Source organism: Mercenaria mercenaria, chromosome 18 (genome assembly GCF_021730395.1).
Source record: "Mercenaria mercenaria strain notata chromosome 18, MADL_Memer_1, whole genome shotgun sequence".
NCBI lineage: Eukaryota > Metazoa > Mollusca > Bivalvia > Venerida > Veneridae > Mercenaria > Mercenaria mercenaria.
In genome coordinates this window covers 8583120-8604121 of record NC_069378.1, presented here as the reverse complement: position 1 = coordinate 8604121, position 21002 = coordinate 8583120, and the positions used below count along the sequence as shown (strand labels likewise).

Here is a 21002-nt window from a genome sequence, read left to right as displayed (position 1 = left end):
GTTGTTTTTTCATTTTAGTTTAAACAAATGAATTCCCATTATGAAGGTATCAGAAAATCTCTATGGGGTCCCATTAAGGGAATGCAGTTGATGAAATGAATAAATTGAATAAAGTAAGGTAAAGTTTAGTTGTTATTTCATCAACTGCATTCTCCTTAACGGGTCACATACCCTCCCTCCCATCCCAAAATTTCTGATTCTTCATAACAAGGTCACCATGCACATTCTCTATGATTTGGATGACAGCATGGTGACCTCATCTCTAAAGACTGATAAGCCTAGACCACTTGCTGCACCTATACTCTATGTGACCCCTTAAGGAGAATGCAGTTGATGAAATAACAACTAAACTTCACCTTACTAAGGTAAGTCTCGTTCAATTTATCCTTAAAGTAGATCTATTAAGTAGTTACTGCTGTGAAAATGTTATTTTCAGTAACATTTAAGGTCGGATGTAAAAGTCAAAAGTAAATACTTCATTCAAAACTTATATATGCAGTTTCTAAAAATAGTACACATCACCTACATGATGGCACTGAAACATACATGCCAGAACATTAATTGCAGCATATTTTCATGTAAACACTTGAGTCTGGGAGATTGGGACATGAATTATAATGTATTTACTGTCAAAGTAGAATCTAGTTGACATTTGTGGTGCCTACAACGCAGAAACTGTAAACTACGCACACGACCAGATATAGATCTAGATTCACAGATGTTGAAGTTGAAACTTAATTACCATGCTGAAACATTTTCTTTCGGTAAAAATATATTTATAAACAGATAAATTCATCATTTAGAAATTGTTTGTTTCAGAAAATTTGATGTACTTTTTATTACTACTACATAGCACTGAAAAAGTAGAGTATTTATTCTGCATATAACAGAAGCAGAGTAGAATCTCTCAGTCACGTTACTATCGTAGGGTGGAATGGAACAGCTATATTTTATTGTAGATTCATGTATAGGCGATTTCGCTATAGCTGCAGATCGTGTTAGAATTATAATTTGGGTTATCAGAATGTTACCCTTAATAAAATCTTGGACAAGTTTGATATTCGGTCATCTGGGGTTAAAATCTAGGTCACCAGGTTAAATCAAAGGAAATGCTTGTTAACACTCTAGAGGTCACATTTTTAACGTAATCTTAATGAAACTTGGTCAGAATGATACCCTCAATAAAATCTTAGATGAGTTTGATATTGGGTCATATGGGGTCAAAAACCAGGTCACCAGGTCGAATGAAAGGAAAAGCTTGTTGACACTCTAGAGGTCACAATTTAGGCCCAATCTTAATGAAACTTGGTCAGGATTTTACCCTTAACTCATTCTGCCCTAAAGCGTTATCTCCACTTCTACTCTGCTGATATTTATCTGTCGGCCACCTAGGAGGCTGATAAGCCAATCTGCCCTGAATACGTAGAGGTGTTTTGAGAGATAACATTGATTTTATAGTTTTTTGCTTGGGCTATTGTTGTTAATTAGTGACATATGACATCAAATATGTGCTAATAGGTATGGGATTTGCACTTTGTAAGTAAATTGAAGTAGCTAGCAACAAAGATAATTTCATGCAGCTGTGTAATACATTCATTTCAGCAGACTGTTGAATAGAAACAAAACATCAGATTTTGTTTAGGCTTAACAACATTTATAAAATGCTAAATTTTATCATGCACTGATTTAAACAACAAATAAGAACAATTCTTAAAATATTTTTAAATAAATACGATTGTAATTTTCTAACACTGATTTTACTCAGTTATACGCATCCAGACAATTAGAACGCTTCAAAATAAAATTATTTCTCATAAAAATAGTGTATGTATCTAATATGAATGTAATTAAATGAAAATAGATGAATATTTTAACTATTTTAGACAAAAACTACAGCGCTGAAAATGAGATTATTTTGGATTAATTTTCAGAAATCATGTTTTTTTATGAAAATTTGAAAGTAGAGTTTCTAAAGTATCACACACAAGCTAATTGAGTTATTATTAACACTTTATTCCATAGATCAAGAGACAGTTTCGAAGTTTAACAACAAAATATATAGATTCATAAATAAATAATTAAATAAATGAATGAATGAATGAATGAATAAATAAATAAATAAATAAATAAATCAGTACTTATAAAGAATATACTCGAGGCCTTTTCTAGTTCCCTTAGCTGGATTTTTAATTTTATCTCTGCTAAATTTTGACAGATTTGAATGAAATTCTGGCTCAATGTTTAATGTTTTTTTATTGTAATAAAACGTAAGAGCGCTTATAATCAGAAGTTAACTCGTTTAGCAGTAAAATTGTTTGATCCCACAGATGGTATTATTTGCTGCACTGCGACGAGCGAAAAAGTATATATTTTTGGGCTGCATTATTCCAGCTGTCATTTCTCAATGAATCTTCATTGGTATCTATTAATTAATTAATTTATTTATTTGTTATGCCCCCGAAGGGAGGCATATTAGTTTTCAACTGTCCGTCCGTTCGTTCTTTCGTTCGTTCGTTAGTCACAACGTTAACTTTTTGCATGAAGGCACTTTACTCGCAAACCACTGCACCCATGACCTTCAAACTTCACATGCTGATAGTACTTATTGAGTACACCACCCCTACTGACTTTGTGGTCACCAGGTCAAAGGTCAAGGTCACAGGGGCCAACGTTAACTTTTTGCATGAAGGCACTTTACTCGCGAACCACTTCACCTAGGACCTTCAAACTTCACATGCTGATAGTACTTATTGAGTTCACCATCCCTACTGACTTTGGGGTCACCAGGTCAAAGGTCAAGGTCACAGGGGCCAACGTTAACTTTTTGCATGAAGGCACTTTACTCGCGAACCACTGCACCCAGCACCTTCAATCTTCACATGCTGATAGTACTTATTGAGTACACCACCCCTACTGACTTTGGGGTCAAAAGTCAAGGTCACATGGGCCAACGTTAACTTTCTGCATGAAGGCCCTTTACTCGCAAACCACTTTACCCAGGAACTTCAAACTTCACATGCTGATAGTACTTATTGAGTACACCACCTCTACTGACATTGGGGTCACCAGGTCAAAGGTCACAGGGGCCAACGTTAACTTTTTGCATGAAGGCACTTTACTCGCAAACCACTGCACCCAGGACCTTCAAACTTTACATGCTGATAGTACTTTATGAGTGCACCAACCCTACTGACTTTGGGGTCACCAGGTCAAAGGTCAAGGTCACAGGAGCCAACGTTAACTTTTTGCATGAAGGCACTTTACTCGCGAACCACTTCACCCAGGACCTTCAAACTTCACATGCTGATAGTACTTATTGAGTACACCATCCCTACTGACTTTGGGGTCACCAGGTCAAAGGTCAAGGTGCTGCGGGGGCATTTGTCACCATTAGTGACAGCTCTTGTTTCGATCATATAAAGAATCATCCGTAATATTCAGGCTTTCGAGAAATCACAAATTACAACTCGAACGACACTTGCTTTTACAGCTTTCTTCAACGAAAGCATTTATTTTTTCACAACATCCGGTTTATTTACGTTTTAAAAATGTTACGCAACAAAAAATTTGATTGGTCCAATTTATTAGAAAGAACTTTAAGATTTCATTTAAGACCAATGAAATGCGACGACTGAAAGCGTCACGCGGAATTCAGAGCTATTACTGTAAAGACGCATGTACGCGGCACGCGGTTTCCAGATGTAGATAACAACACCGCCTAGAAGCGGCACGCGGTATACAGATAAAAATCGACCGACGCATAAATGCGTCGTGCGTAAAGAATGAGTTAATAAAGCCTTGGACAAGTTTGATATTGGGTTATCTAGGGTCAAAAACTAGGTCACCAGGTCAAGTCAAAGGAAAATCTTGTTAATACTGTAGAGGCCAGATTTAAGATTTATCTTTATGAAACTTTGTCAAAATGTTAATGTTGATGACCTCAAGGTCCAGTTTGAATCTGGGTCATGTAGAATTAAAACTAGGTCATCAGGTCAAATCAAAGGAAAAGCTAGTTTACACTGTAGAGGCCATATTTATGACCACATCTTAATGAAAGTTGGTCAGAATGTTAATCTTGATTATTTATAGGTCAAGTTCAAATCTGGGTCAGGTGGGGTCAAAACCTAGGTCACTAGGTCAGATCAAAGGAAAAGCTTGTTAACTCTCTAGAGGCTACATTTATGGCTGTATCTTCGTGTAACTTAGTCAGAATGTTAATCTTGATGATCTTTAGGTCAAGTTTGAATCTGGGTCATGTCGGGTCAAAAACTAGGTCACCGTGTCAAATCAAAAGAAACGCTATTAACACTTTAGAGGCCACATTTATGAGCATATCTTAATGAAACATGGTCAGAATGTTAATCTTGATGATCTTTAGGTCAGTAGGTCAGGTGAGCGATACAGGGTCTTCATGGCCCTCTTGTTTAAGATACAGCCTTGAAATTTGGATGACATGTACACGTACATGTAACAGTTTGGGATCGCATCGATATTGCGCGGAACAGTTTTGCACACCGATCTTAACAGCATAGAAATTTGGACCATGTTTGTAACTTTCGATAAAGATTTCAATACTCATCTTTAATGTTCTTAGCACTGACCTTCTGACCTATATTTCTTGTTTTTGAAGCTACACTGTAACAGCAAAGATTTGGACCACATGTATAATGTTATGATACAGATTTCAATACTGGTCTTGAATAGTCTTAATCATGACCTACTGACCTACTTTTTTGTTTTTGAAGTTACAGTATAGAAATTCGGACCACCTGTATAATTTTTGATACATATTTCAATACTTACCGTATTTTCCCGAATTAAGGCCCCCCCCCCCCCATTTTGGAGGGAAAAAAAGTCAACAAGAACAGGAAAAAAATCACCTACCTCATTTTTATGCGTCCACATAATAAGTAATTTACAGATTTACAGTACTAAAGTCCAATGTATTAAAAATTAAACACACTCTTAAACAGTCCATGTACCGTAAGTCCAAAACATTTGTTCTAAGTACGGTACGTATCCAATCATCAAACAGAAAATTAAACGGTAAATACATTTTTGATTTGTTTTTATACCACTCGCACACACGCTTCCTGCCGACTTTAAACAAACTTGCGGCAAAGTGTTTACCCTTTTCTTTGGCAGTTTTAAGAACTTTTAATTTAAAGCAGGCATAGCAGCTTGTCAAACCAATGACATTGTGTATTGCGCTATTAGCTACCCGCATGTACTAAGGAAAATGTTATCGGAGTACACAGCTTGGGTCATGAAGTAATGTGTAATGTCGCGAGCGTGTCAAAAAGCCAGACATGGAATACACGAGGTACCGTATTTAAATGCATAAAAGACACACTGCATTAAATTTGATGCCAAATAATTACGTTTTGGGGCGATTAAACAACACAGAAACACTTTACAGCTAGTTTGAACGATGTTTTTAAGTTTTGTAAAAAATTTCATTTTTTATTTTTTTACCTCAAATAAAAGCCCCCTCTTTGGAAAATGTAACGCCCCCGGGGGCGTTAATACGGGAAAATACGGTATCTTGAATAGTCTTAATTATGACCTACTGATCTACTTCTTTGTTTTTGAAGAGACAGCATTGAAATTTGGACCATGTGTATAACTTTTGTTACAGATTTCAATACTCTCTTTAATATTCTTAATCCTGACCTATTTTCTTGTTGGTTAATTTAGAGTTAAGGCCCCTGAAATAGTCAAAAATGCACATTTTCACTTTGTGACACGCCGAGCACAAAAAGTATTTGATATAGATATTTGAAACCTTGCATGAGTCTTAATCATGATATGAACTTGCGCACCTTTTATTTTTCATCGGGTCCGCCCCCTATTTCTAGAGTTATGGCCCCTGAAATAGTCAAAAATGCACATTTTCACCCTGTGACATGCCTAGCTCAAAAAGTATTTGATATAAATTGATGAAACCTTGCGTGAGTCTTTATCATAATGTGACCTTGCACACTTGGCATACTTCTTGAGAATATTAGCGTTTATTACAGAGTTAGGCCCTTGAAATAGCCAGAATAGTGGATTTTTTGTTTGTCATGCTCATAGCTCAAAATGTATATGGTATAGAATAATGAATCCTTTTTATATTGTTTTTTTTTTGAGGCTATAAGACTGCAAACATTTGAATTATTATGTCTCCCCAGGAGACATATTGTTTTTGCCCTGTCCGTCCGTACGTCACACTTCATTTCCGAGCAATAACTGGAGAACCATTTGACCTAGAACCTTCAAACTTCATAAGGTTGTAGGGCTGCTGGAGTAGACGACCCCTATTGTTTTTGGGGTCACTCCGTCAAAGGTCAAGGTCACAGGGGCCTGAACATGGAAAACCATTTCCGATCAATAACTAGAGAACCACTTGACCCAGAATGTTGAAACTTCATAGGATGATTGTACATGCAAAGTAGATGACCCCTATCGATTTTGGGGTCGCTCCATTAAAGGTCAAGGTCACAGGGGCCTGAACATTGAAAACCATTTCCGGTCAGTAACTTGAGAACCACTTGACCCAGAATGTTGAAACTTAATAGGATGATTGGTCATGCAGAGTAGATGACCCCTAACGATTTTGGGGTCACTCTGTGAAAGGTCAAGGTCACAGGGGCCTGAACATTGAAAACCATTTCCGGTCAGTAACTTGAGAACCACTTGACCCAGAATGTTGAAACTTCATAGGATGATTGGTCATGCAGAGTAGATGACCCCTAACGATTTTAGGGTCACTCTGTTAAAGGTCAAGGCCACAGGGGCCTGAACATGGAAAACCATTTCCAATCAATAACTTGAGAACCTCTCGACACAGAATGTTGAAACTTCATGTGATGATTGTTCATGCAGAGTAAATGTCCCCTATTGTTTTTGGGGTCACTCCGTTAAAGGTCAAGGTCACAGGGGCCTGAACATTGATAACCAGTTCCGATCAATAACTTGAGAAACACTTGACCCAGAATGTTGAAACTTCATAGGATGATTGAACATGCAGAGTAGATGACCCCTATTGATTTTGGGGTCAGTCTATTAAAGGTCAAGGCCACAGTGGCCTGTTCATGTAAAATCATTTTTGGGAAATAACTTGAGAACCACTTGACCTACAATGTTGAAACTTAATAGGATGATTGGACTTGCAGAGTAGATGACCCCTATTTATTTTGAGGTCACTTGATCAAAGGTCAAAGTCACAGAAGCCTAAACAGTGACTTGAGAACCACTAGGCCAAGAGTGTTGAAATTTAGCGGGATGATTGGACATGCCAAGTAGATGATCCCTATTGCAGCCAACCATCAGTGTCTCTTTGACTTTTGCTCCTGACCCCTATTGACTTCTTGCCTATAGGACTTTGCATTGGGGGAGACATGCGCTTTTTTACAAAAGCATTTTCTAGTTTCCCCTTGTTTGTGACAAATGTACCAGTGAGGGAGGGGTGCGGGGGGGGGGGGGGGGGGGGCACACCCTGTGTCCTACAGACACATTCTAGTTTCTTGTTTTTGAAGTTACAGCAAAGAGATTTTGACCACCTGTATAACTTTTTAACAAATTTCAGTAGTTATCTTGAATAATTTTTTTGTTGGTTTTTATGCCCCCGAAAGGAGGCATATTAGTTTTCAACTGTCCGTCCATTCGTTCGTTCGTCACAACGTTAACTTTTTGCATGAAGGCACTTTCCTCGCGAACCACTGCACCCAGGCCCTTCAAACTTCACATGCTGATAGTATTCATTGAGTACATGACCCATACTGACTTTAGGATCCAAGGTCACAGGGACCAACCTTAACTTTATGCATGAAGGCACTTTACTCGCCAACCACTGCACCCAGGACCTTCAAACTTCACATGCTGATAGTACTCATCGAGTACACAACCCCTACAGACTTTGGGCTCACCAGGTCAAAATTCAAGGTCACAGGGGCCAAAATTAACTTTTTGCATGAGGGCACTTTACTCCCAAACCACAGCACCCAGGACCTTCAGACTTCACATGCTGATAGTACTCAAGTACACAACCTTTACTGACTTTGGGGTCACCAGGTCAAAGGTCAAGGTCACAGGGGCCAACGTTAACTTTTTGCATGAAGGCACTTTACACCCAGGACCTTCAAACTTCACATGCTGATTGTACTCATTGAGTACACGACCCCTACTGACTTTGGGATCACCAGGTCAAAGGTCAAAGTCACAGGGGCCAACGTTAACTTTTTGCATGAAGGCACTTTACTCGCAAACCACTGCACCCAGGACCGGACCTTCAAACTTCACATGCTGATAGTACCCATCGAGTATACGACCCCTACTGGCTTTGAGGTGAAAGGTCACAGGGGCCAATGTTAACTTTTTGCATGAAGGCACTTTACTCGCGAACTACTGCACCCAGGACCTTCAAACTTCACATGCTAATGGTACTTATTGAGTACACGAACCCTATTGACTGGGGTCACCACGTCAAAGGTCCAGCCCACCAGGTCAAAGGTCAAGGTGCTGTGGAGGCATTTGTCACCATTAGTGATAGCTCTTGTTTCATGTATAATATTCTATAAAAATACATGGTGAAAACTGCAAGTAACAACTGGAATTTCTTGCACCTGAAACATTTATGAGAACAAAACCTTTTTTCAAGACTGGTATTTAATTATGTGATGGTGTAGCTCATCCATCTGTCTGATTGCAGTTTAGTTTCCAACAAATAACTTTTGAATGCTTTGACTTAAGATCCTCCATTGGGGCGTGCATAATGCATTTGAGGAAATATTACCTGTAATCTTGGCATTTGGACAAATGGAAATAAACATTTTTATGTAAAGTCAGTTTAGAAAAACTACATGATTTGTATTTTATGAGATTCCATTAAATGACCGTTAGGGGAGAAAAAAGCCCTTTATATGTACGTCTGTAAGCAAACAATAGCTACTTTTGAAGAATCAGTAACATATTGTCCCACATTCCTGAATATTATCCAATAAAATTCTTTAATTTTCAAGTTTTTAGCTCACCTGAGCACAAAGTGCTCAAGGTGAACTATTGTGACCAGTCATTGTCCAGCGTGAGTCATCTGGCATGTGTCAATATTTGCCTTTTTAACACTCTAGAGGCCACATTTGTGACCCAAACTTTATGAAACTTGGTCAGAATGTTTGTGTTGATGATCTGTAGGTCAAATTTGAAACTGGGTCATGTGGGGTCAAAAACTAGGTCAGTAGGCTAGATCAAAGGAAAATCTTTTTAACACTGGAGTCCACAGTTTAAGTTTTAAACTCATGAGAATTAATCAGAATGTTTGTCTTGATGACCTCCAGGTGAAGTTGGAATCTTGATCAAGTGGGATCAGAAACTAGGTCTCCTGGTCAAATCAAAGATTACACTGTAGAGGCCACATTTATGACTATCTATCAAAAATTAGGTCACTAGGCTAGATCAAAGGAAAATCTTGTTAATACTCCAAGAGACCATATCTGAAACTCATGAGACTTGGTCAGAATGTTTGTCTTGATGACCTTTAGCTCAATTTTATATCTTGATCATGTGAGGTCAAAAACTAGGTCACCTGATCAAATCAAAGGAAAAGTTTGTTAACACTGTAGAGGCCACATTTACAACTTTATCTTAATGAAACTTGGTCAGAATGTTTATCTTGATGATCTCAAGGTCCAGATTCCTAGGCCAAGTTTTAAACCGGGTCATGTAGTCACTAGGCTAGTTTTTGAAGAAGAAAAAACTCGTTAACACAGTTGAGACCACATTAATGATCCTACCAGTAACCTTCATGAAACTTTGTCAGAAATTGATGATTCTTAGGCCAAGTTAGAATCTAGGTTATGTAGGGGTCAAAAACTAGGTCACATGCTCAAATCAAAGGAAAAGCTTGTTAACACTCTAGAGGCCACATTTATGACCCTGTCTTCATGAATCTTGGTCAGAATGTTTATCTTGATCCCTAGGCCAAGTTTGAACGTGGGTCATTTGGGGTCAAAAACTAGGTCACCCACTCAAATCAAAGGAATGGTTAATAGCATTCTAGAGGTCATGTATATGACTCCATCTCTAAAAAGTTCATCAGAATGTTTATTTTGATGGTCCCTAGGTCAAGTTCAAATCTAGGTCATGTGGGATCAAAAACTAGGTCACATGCTCAAATCACATGAAAAGCTTGTTAACACTCTAGAGGCCACATTTATGATCCTATCTTCATGAAACTTTGTCAGAATGTTTATCTTGATGATCTTTACGTCATGTTTGAATCTTGGTCATGTGGGATTGAAAACTAGGTCACCCAGTTAAATTAAAGGAAAAGTCTCTCAATGCTCTAGGCCCAGTTTCTCAGGTGAGCAGCCCAGGGTCATCATAACCCTCTTGTTTTGTTGCCAATTTTGACTTTGTTATATAGGTATTTTTCCAGTTTAGCAGGTGTTGTTGGCATTCCCAAAAATAATGAAAAAAGGCCTGTAGCTATTTATAATTGTTACCCTCTTTTCGCTTTGATACTACAACACATGTAGATAATTTGTTCCATATGTAGAGAGGTTAAGTTTATCTTTCATTCTAACATGACCAGCGAATAACCTATATACATGTAGAGCAAAATCTGTCTCGGGTAATTCTGCAATAAACCACTCTTGAACTGTGCTGCACGCGCATCGTGTTTTGGCTATTCCATTGATATACTGCGTGTTAGTGATGGGACATCGGTTGGAAAACTCCAACCGATGCAATGTATCGGAAAAATAATCGGTTGAATGTTATTTATTTTCATACTTGTTTATTCAGATAGTCATGTCTTTAAAATGACTGTTTTACTTAAAATTCATATGCTCTTTTGAAAAATAAAAAACTACCATTAATCAGATGTTTTAAAGCTGGTTCCTGGTAAACAGAAACTTGTTTAGTAATGACTAATTAGTTGCAGACAGGGAAACAACAATAAATTGCAATCTGGTGTACATGTATCATAGACTCATAGCTGTCATTTGTGACAGTTGACTGGTATACCTGTACCTGTAACATATCTAGCATACAGCAAGGAAGTACAGATATTTCAGTCTTTCTCTGGCTGACAAAAATAGTGATTGTAGAAAATCATTAAATGAATTCAGTTATTTTTCGGTAATATAAATATTTTCATACAATGGTTACCATAGCCTGACACTACTGAGTAGCACCATGTTCCAACTGCTTGTTGCTATGGCATATAACAATGTCATGAAGCTTGGTAAAAAATGATCAGATAAAAATCAGAGTTTAATCTGTTTCCATATGTACACTGGTCAGCGGTACTGGGTAAACGGAATTTCGGCAGAAAAAAAATCATGACAACTCGATGACAACTGCAACTGCATAAAAACACCAAAGTTCTTTCCATTGAAATTACATTATGGACACGGAAATCTAACGGCATTAGTGTCCAGTTTCAACAGATAAATTCCCTCGGGCATACCGTTGTAAAATACGAAAATTTATCAAAGTTTCTCTAATTTATTTTGCCCCACTTTTATTGACGCTATGGACGCCGCCATGTTAACAGCTGTGCCTAACTGTAAGATGTTAAATCCATTTTCATTGGATAACTGAAACGAAATACTAACGTTTGATTGTCGGCATACTTCTGTTTTATCCGTTATGTATGCAGGTAGTCCATATTTCGGATATTTCCAGGTAAACATAAATTCTCATGCACCGTATTTCCCTTCGGAAACCTTCGTCCATACCCGTGTAGATTCGTACCCGCTATCGACTCTGAGAAAACATAATCGATTATCGGAATCGGTTGGACTTTTCTAGTTGTCAATCGATTATATCCGCTAATCGGCCCATCACTACTGCGTGTAAAGTTTTTTTAATGAATCTTTTACAGCTTTGTGGGAGGAAATTTCAACAGCCAAATCTAGGTGTGTAGCACGAAGTGTAGTTCAGAGCATAGTGGTTTAACCGTTACCATTTTTAGCTCACCTGAGCACAAAATGCTCAAAGGTGAGCTTTTGTGATCGCCCTGTGTCCGTTGTCATCCGTCCGTCCGTCGTCAACAATTTGACTGTTAACACTCTAGAGGCCACAATTTTGGCCCAATTTTAATGAAACTTGGTCAGAATGTTACCCTCAATAAAATCTTATATGAGTTTGATATTGGGTCATCTGGGGTCAAAAACTAGGTCACCAGGTCAAATCAAAGGAAAAGCTTGTTAACACTCTAGAGGTCACATTTTTGGCCCAATCTTAATGAAACTTGGTCAGAATATTACCCTTAATAAAGCCTTAGACGAGTTTGATATTGGGTTATCTGGGGTCAAAAGCTAGGTCACCAGGTCAAATCAAATGAAAAGCTTGTTAACACTGCAGAGGCCACATTTATGGCTGTATCTTCATGAAACTTGGTCAGAATGTTAATCTTGATGATCTCAATGTCCAGTTTGAATCTGGGTCATGTAGGATTAAAAACTAGGTCACCGGGTCAAATCAAAGGAAAAGCTAGTTTACACTGTAGAGGCCTCATTAATGACCATATCTTAATGAAACTTGGTCAAAATGTTAATCTTGATGAACTATAGGTCAAGTTCAAATCTGGGTCAGATGGAGTTAAAAACTAGGTCACTAGGTCGGGTCAAAAACTAGGTCACGGGGTCAAATCAAAGGAAAAGCTAGTTAACACTTCAGGGGCAACATTTATGACCATATCTTAATGAAACTTGGTCAGAATGTTTATCTTGATGGTCTATGGTAATGTTTAAATCTGGGTCAGGTGGGGTCAAAAACTTGGTCACTAGGTCAAATCAAAGGAAAAGCTTGTTAACACTAGAGGCCATATTTATGACTGTATCTTCATGAAACTTAGTCAGAATGTTAAACTTTATGGTCTTTAGGTCAAGTTCAAATCTGGGTCATGTCAGGTCAAAAATTAGGTCACAGGGTCAAATTAAATCAAAGGAAAAGCTTGTTAACACTTTAGAGGCCACATTTATGCCATATCTTAATGAAACTTGGTCAGAATGTTAATCTTCATGATCTTTAAGTCAATAGGTCAGGTGAGCGATACAGGGCTTTCATGGCCCTCTTGTTTCTAACACTGTTGTTTCAATTCTATATACTCCATTTAACAAATAAATTAAGTCAAACTTTTGTTTAAGAAATAACAAGTTCCATAGTGTGATTTATTGTAGAATTTTTTTTTTTTTTTTTTTTTTTGTTGGATTTAACATCGCACCGACACATGATAAGTCATATGGCGACTTTCCAGCTTTAATGGTGGAGGAAGACCCCAGGTGCCCCTCCGTGCATTATTTCATCACGAGCGGGCACCTGGGTAAAACCACCGACCTTAGATAAGCAGTGTTTTTTGTTTTTATGTGAAACAATATATCACTCAGGCCTACAGCCTTCATGATATATTCTTAAGCATAAGAACTCAAAATATGGGTTATTCTATGATAAACCACGCTTGGGAACTTATTATTTCTTAAACAAAACTTTGGCTTAATTTATTTGTTAAATGGAGTATATAGAATTATGGAGGCGGATCAGATTCTAGATATATTCTAAAGATGATCAGTGGCTGTTCCTTAATTATAATATTCTGTATAATAAAATATGCTATCTTTGGTAGATCTATGCTGATGGCAAGCCAAGCCATTTTGTTGATGCTAAAGACAAGGTCACTGCAAACTGGATGAGATACGTAAATTGCGCACCAAGTGAATCAGAACAAAATCTGGTGGCATTCCAGTTCAAAGGTGGCATTTATTACCGATCATACAAAACCATATCTCCAGGGACAGAACTTCTTTGCTGGTATGGTAATGAGTACGGGAGAGAACTTGGACTGGTTCGAGATAAAAATCTGCTGATCCGACCTAAACTGGTCAATGGCACAGGTACTTTGTTTAATATCATAAAATCATTGCAGGCCTTCCCTTACAGAAGAAAAAGGCCTGCTGCGTACTCTTGCTGTGTACATACAGCGTATATGATGCGTACTGAAATCAAGGGCTTTAAATAGTACGCAGGATATACACCGCACATACACCGATAGTACGTTTGTAGTACACTTTTGACATGCAAATGAGCTCTGCCGCGTACTACTTGCTGCGTACATGCTGTGGACTACATAGTACACAGGATGTACGCTGGAGGAATTTAGTATGCGGGAAATAGTACGCAGCATGTACGCGGCACATACACTTTTCACATGCAAATGAGCCTGCGGTGTACTACCCCTGCGGCGTACATGCTGTGTACTCTTGCGGCGTACATGCTGTGTACTCCTGGCCCGAGTCCTGCGGCGTACATGCTGTGTACTCCTGCTGCATACATGCTGTGTACTCTTGTGGCGAAACCGCTGTGATAATGTAAATTCCTTACCCCACCAACTTTCGTATGCAAATGCTGATCATTTGGACAGAAAAAAAACAGAAAAAAGATAAGTGACATGCATCAATAAGTATTTACCCTTTCCAAAATAATGTAGATTGATGTTATCAAATAAATTAGTATGCTTTTCTTCATCCACTTTTCAATGAAATAAATCAATTTTTGTAGCATGTAATTTGGTAAACATTTGAAGAAAATGGCGTAACTGCATCAAGGGGAAACAACTTTAATGCAACTAAATATAAGTGTTATGATTTATTATAGACGATGTGTGCGTAGTATGTATTTATTTTGATTAAAATCCATCTGAGAACAATCTAGGACTGGAATTATATAAGCATTTATACACTTTTATGTCCGTAAAAAGTAGCGCACCAAAAAATTTTGGATTGATTTTTTCCAATGGGTCGAGCGCAATTAGCCAAAAACGTTCTGAAAATATACGAGCGAAAAATCCGATGAACAACTTTTTAATTTGGTGAGGCCTTAATGAGTTAACATAATGAGCATTAAAGCCTTTATAAAACATGATAGAATGGTGTTTTGCTTAAGAGTATTCAAATAACAGTGAGAGCTATTAATTCTTCTCATTCGGGCGCTGTTGAGGCATTATCTTGGTAATTATTTCATGTATTACAAAATGTAATGCAACGAAGTTCAAATAAGGCTTTTCAATTATCCAAGTTAGAAAGCTCCAGGATTAATTCAAAATGAAAAAGAATATATTTTTACACTGCATGCAAGGTGCAGCTCAGAAATCACTAAGATGTAAGCTTCACAAATGAACATTGCAAATAGTTTGGCAAATTTTCATTGTTCAGAATACCAGTAATCTGAACTATTCTATGCTATTGAGATAAAAGTTACTCGGAAATCAAGTTCTTGCTTCAAAAAAAAAAAAAAAAATGTACAGATCCTTCCTGCATGAAGTGTACTTCAGACTTTTACCTAAAAAAATTCAAAGTATAAACACCAAAAGAAAATGAACAAGTCCCTCCCGCGTATATGAAGTTTACTTCAGACTTTAACTTATAAAAAAAAAATAAGTATAAATGCCAAAAGAAATTGTACAAGTCTTTCCCGCGTATATGAAGTGTACTGCACAAATTTCAAAGTATCTGCGGTGTACATGCAGTGTACTATTTTCTTGTACAAGTCCCTCCTGTGTACATGCAGTGTACTCCTTAAATTTTCAGAGTCTGTGCTGTGTACTTGAAGTGTACTAGTGACCTCCTGCGTACATGCTGTGTACTCGTCGAAATAGTACGCGGCATGCAGTGTATGTAAAATGTACTCCTCTGGCGTACTACTGTGTTCGCGGCATATACACAGCAAATACGCAGCATGTACGCCACAGAGGCTTGCTTCTGTAAGGGTTTTTCTCATCATTTTGGGAATGCCACCAACACCGGTACAATTGGGAATATACCTCTGTAATATATCAATTTGGAATGATGGAAACTTCATGAAATATACTTGATTTCTTTTTGAATAACATTTCAAAATCTGTGATGGTATATTGGTAATTGTTCACTAAATTTAATGAGTAACAGTTTACAAAATAGCAAAACTGTTGTTGAAAAGAAACTAAAAAACTTGGGCAGTAACAATGGTTTAGGAATTTTATGTTCAGAATTGGGGAAAAAATATACTTTTTATACACCTGTCTCTGAAAGAGCAGGGCGTTTTATGTGAAACGCCGTGGCGGCAGGCAGCATCCAAAAGCATATCCACTCTCCAAGTCAAAACAGTTTTCAACCGATCTTCACCAAACTTGGCAATGTTTGTGGGCATAATATCTCGGCCAAGTTTGATAACCAGCAAAATCACACCGGGCATTCTTGAGTTATGGCTCTTGAATTACTCGAAATCTGCAAATTTAGCCTTGTCCGCCCTTAAGTCAAACAGTTTTCATATGATCTTTCACAAACTTGCAGATAATGTTTGTGGGCATAATATCTCAGCCAAGTTTGAAAACCAGCCAAATCGCCCCAAGCACGCTTGGATTCTGAATACATGGTTTAGCTGTATCTCTGTGATTCCAGCAGGTATAAAAGTTTTGATTCCATACCTCATGTTTTTATTTCTGTGTAAATGAGATGTGAAACCAAAATTCCTAGTCCTGTTTGGCGCCATATAACCTATACTGTGTTGGTGTGCCGTAAAACCAAAATCCCCCCCCCCCCCCCCAAAAAAAAAGGATTATGGCCCTTGAATTACTTGAAGTCTGCAAATTTAGCCTTGTCTGCTCTCTAAGTCGAACAGTTTTCATCCGATCTTCACCAAACTTGCGGACAATGTTTGTGGGCATAATATCTCGGCCAAGTTTGATAATCAGCCAACTCGCCCCAGGCACTCTTGGATTATGGCCCTTGAATTAGGCCAAGTTCGATGACGGGCGTATTTTGTGACAGTCTGCCACTCTTGTTTTGAATTGGGATTGCCTCCTTTTATGGGTAGTAGATCTGTAGGGAAAAAACGTTTGTATTGTAATTTGTTGATAATGTGATCGTCAGACTAGTGTTACAATAATAAAGGGAAATACACTGAAATCCCGAAAATAAGCAGGTTTTGAAAATTAGCCGGTCTCGAAAATAAGCCACCATTTCATTACAAGCAAATAGAGCTCATAAGTTAGCCGCACTCAAAAAAAAGCTGTCGACTTGTTTGTATTACCTATAAAACACTCAGTACACCTGGTTAAATTGATAACACAGTGCAGTATTTATCAAGTATTTTGTAAGTTATTCATACCCCTTGGGTGATTAAATCTTGTTAGGCCAGACAAAACTTTTTAATGGGTAATTATCTGTTGGCATCAGATTATTTTTATTAAGAAATTGCAACAAAACAGGTATGTCAAAAGTATCTGCAGTATTTTGATACTCGAAAATACGCCAGTTTTTAAACCGTTTCCAGATATTTTGTTTGTTTGTTTTGGGTTTAACGCCGTTTTTCAACAGTATTTCAGTCATGTAATGGCGGGCAGTTAACCTAACCAGTGTTCCTGGATTCTGTACCAGTACAAACCTGTTCTCCGCAAGTAACTGCCAACTTCCCCACATGAATTATCAGAGGTGGGGGACTAATGATTTCAGACACAATGTCGTTTATCAAATAGTCACGGAGAACATACGCCCCGCCCGAGGATCGAACTCACGACCCCGCAATCCATAGACCAACGCTCTACCTACTGAGCTAAGCGGGCGGGGCTACCAGATATATATACTCAAAAGTTCACCTGACTCAAAAATAAGCTGGTCTGGATAATAAGCCACCATATCCTTAGGAAAATTTAAAATAAGCCGTGGTTCAGGGTATTATCATTAGCATTTTGGAAATACTCCTACTGATAGATATTATTTGTTATTGCCTGATTGATTGATTGATTAATGTGTGGTAAAACATGCTTATAACCTTGACATGAAGTAACTCTTTCATTGAAATACTGCTCTCCTACTGGTATTACATGAAACAAAATGTCAAGTATATAATCTTGAATATTATGGTAAGTGTACAGTTTTGCTCACACTGTCGAGCTGATGCAGACCTCTCATTTGAATGTTTGAACCTTGTACATCAGTATGCCTCTTTAAGAAAAACAATTTAAACTTATCATTTTCTTTATTTTAGACTGCTATCCCTGTGTGTTTTGTAAGATTGCCTTCACTACAGCTACATATAATGTGAGACATCTTGTTAGGATGCACGGAAAAGATAAACTCTCACAGACAGACATACAAGTACTTGATAAATGGCTTAGAAAAAATGACATGGAAGAATACACAAAGAGGAGGAAACATAAATATAGACGGATAGATGCAACCAAAAACAATAGTTATATTAATCAGCATAGGGAGAAGTTGGGACAAAGTATAGAAAGTACATACACAGACACTGAGCTACAGTCTACTGGAGAGAGTTTGTACAAGAATGACATTCTTTATGATACTGAATACAATGGAGAAACTAATGTAGGAGAGAAATGCTTTAAATGTGATGTTTATGGTTATGAATGTAATCAAGGCAGTGATCTGAAGACACATATGAGAATACATACAAGAGAGAAATGCTTTAAATGTGATGTTTGTGATTATGCAAATAATTTCAGCAGTGGTTTGAAGACACATATGAGAATACATACAGGAGAGAAATGCTTCAAATGTGATGTTTGTAATTATGCATGTAATGTAAGCAGTACTTTGAAGGCACATATGAGAATACATACAGGAGAGAAATGCTTTAAATGTGATGTTTGTGATTATGCATGTAATGTAAGCAGTGATTTGAAGAGACATATGAGAATACATACAGGAGAGAAATGCTTTAAATGTGATGTTTGTGATTATGCATGTAATTACAGCAGTGCTTTGAAGAGACATAAGAGAATACATACAGGAGAGAAATGCTTCAAATGTGATGTTTGTGATTATGCATGTAATTACAGCAGTGCTTTGAAGACACATAAGAGAATACATACAGGAGAGAAATGCTTCAAATGTGATGTTTGTGATTATGCATGTAAGGTAAGCAGTACTTTGAAGGCACATATGAGAATACATACAGGAGAGAAATGCTTTAAATGTGATGTTTGTGATTATGCAAGTAATTTCAGCAGTGCTTTGAAGACACATATGAGAATACATACAGGAGAGAAATGCTTCAAATGTGATGTTTGTGATTATGCATGTAAGGTAAGCAGTACTTTGAAGGCACATATGAGAATACATACAGGAGAGAAATGCTTTAAATGTGATGTTTGTGATTATGCATGTAATTACAGCAGTGATTTGAAGAGACATATGAGAATACATACAGGAGAGAAATGCTTCAAATGTGATGTTTGTGATTATGCATGTAATATAAGCAGTAATCTGAAGAAACATATGAGAATACATACAGGAGAGAAATGCTTTAAATGTGATGTTTGTGATTATGCATGTAATGTAAACTGTAATCTGAAGGCACACATGAGAAAACATAAAGGATGGAAATCCAGTTGCAGTTAATGAGATGTTTGTAGATCTTACTGTTGTTTTGTTTGTCTGCATGATTTTCTGAAGAGACCAATGTAGCTTACTTGCTGTAAAGTTGATGCCTTTGATCTGGCATATAAAAAACAGTAAATGTGACACAAATCAATTGCATTCTGTATATTAATTGATATAACAATGATATTAGTAATAATTACCATCCAACAGATTGCATATATTTTCAATTTACAAAACTAGTGCTATATTGAAATATGCAAATTTACTTGAAAGTTTTTACATTTCTGAATTAAGATTTTTTCGAAAATAAGCACATGAAATTTTGTATCTTAAAGCTATTTAGTCAGGTTTACATATAAATATTAATTTTTCATGAATGTCTCAGACTATTTTTGCATTTTAACCAGTTTTTAATCCCCTGCCAAGAGTGGTGAGAGTTATTGGTATGGTCTCTGTCCGTCTGTAACAATTGTATCCGCTCCATATAACTTGATTCTTTTACCCCTTGTTGGATTTTCATGAAACTTGGGTCAAATGATCACCTCATCAAGACGATATGCAGAACGCATGAGTCAGCCAGGTCAAGGTCACAACTCAAGGTCAATGGTTTGAGTCTTCCATTTTGTGTCCGCTCTGTATCTCCTAAAACCTTTGAAGAATTTTCATGAATCTTGGGTCAAATGATCACCTCATCAAGACATTGTGTGCAGAATTAATGAGTCAGCCATGTTGGCTCAAGGTCAAAGGTTTGGAAAAAATTCATTGATGTCGTCATACATGGACTAAAAATATACTTAACAATTACAGTGCTTCAACCCAATGCCATCAACCCTATCCGTAATAGCGGCAGGGGATATAGCCGTCTTTCAGACTGCCTTATATTTATCAACCTAAACTTATGCTAAAATACCTCTTGTCTTAATTGGGCAACCATGATAAGAAAATCAAGTTTCAAAAATATTTCCAGTAAAATTCTATCTTGTATTAAGTGCCAAGTGATAGATCAGATAATAAAGTTTCGAACAAATCAGTTACTTGACCAAAATCTTAACCAGTTTCGAGAGACCTGTTCTTTTAACCCTTACCCAGCTGATTTTATAATGAACTTGTCCATCTTTCAATTTAGACAGTACCATTAACTGTTAAAAGGGGTGCATAAAAAAAAAAAGAGATTGAATGGTGAACAGTGTGGATTATGATCAGACTACAGATGTGCAGTCTGATCATGATCACACTGGTCGCAAAGGCAGACTTAATTGTGTACAGCATGATAAGGGTTAAGAAGAGACCACATTTTGCCCTTCCTTTAGGTGGTCTTTCTATATAATCAAAGCACTGCACATACTGGAAGACGGATTGTCTTGAAATGTACTGAATCTGTCAGGTCCAAGATCAGTTTTTTTGTTTGTTTTTTTTTTCAAATCTTCCATGAATATTTTATGAACATGCAAAGTTGTACCGTTCCCTCACCTCACCTTACTTTCCACTCAGTCATGCCCACCACCCTGATCATGCATCTTCCCCCTCCCTTCACGCCCCCCCCCCCCCCCCCCCCCCCCCCCATCGTTCCAATTTTTTTTTTTTTTTAATTTTCCATCAATATTTATAATCAACTTGTGAAGTTTTGTACCCTCA

General features: G+C 37.4%; 1 protein-coding gene across 3 annotated transcripts in view; it reads left to right on the top strand.

The window, feature by feature from the left end:
• The window catches only part of LOC123538618 (zinc finger protein 85-like), a 108703-nt gene extending 88965 nt beyond the window's left edge, over positions 1-19738 (top strand). For all 3 annotated transcript variants that reach the window (XM_045322839.2, XM_045322838.2, XM_053530152.1), the window contains exons 9-10: positions 13613-13880; positions 18010-19738. In XM_045322839.2, the coding sequence (XP_045178774.2) occupies positions 13613-13880; positions 18010-19385 (1644 nt within the window). In that variant the 3' untranslated portion in view covers positions 19386-19738. The remainder of the gene's footprint in view (positions 1-13612; positions 13881-18009) is intronic.
• The last annotated feature ends 1264 nt before the right edge of the window (positions 19739-21002 follow it).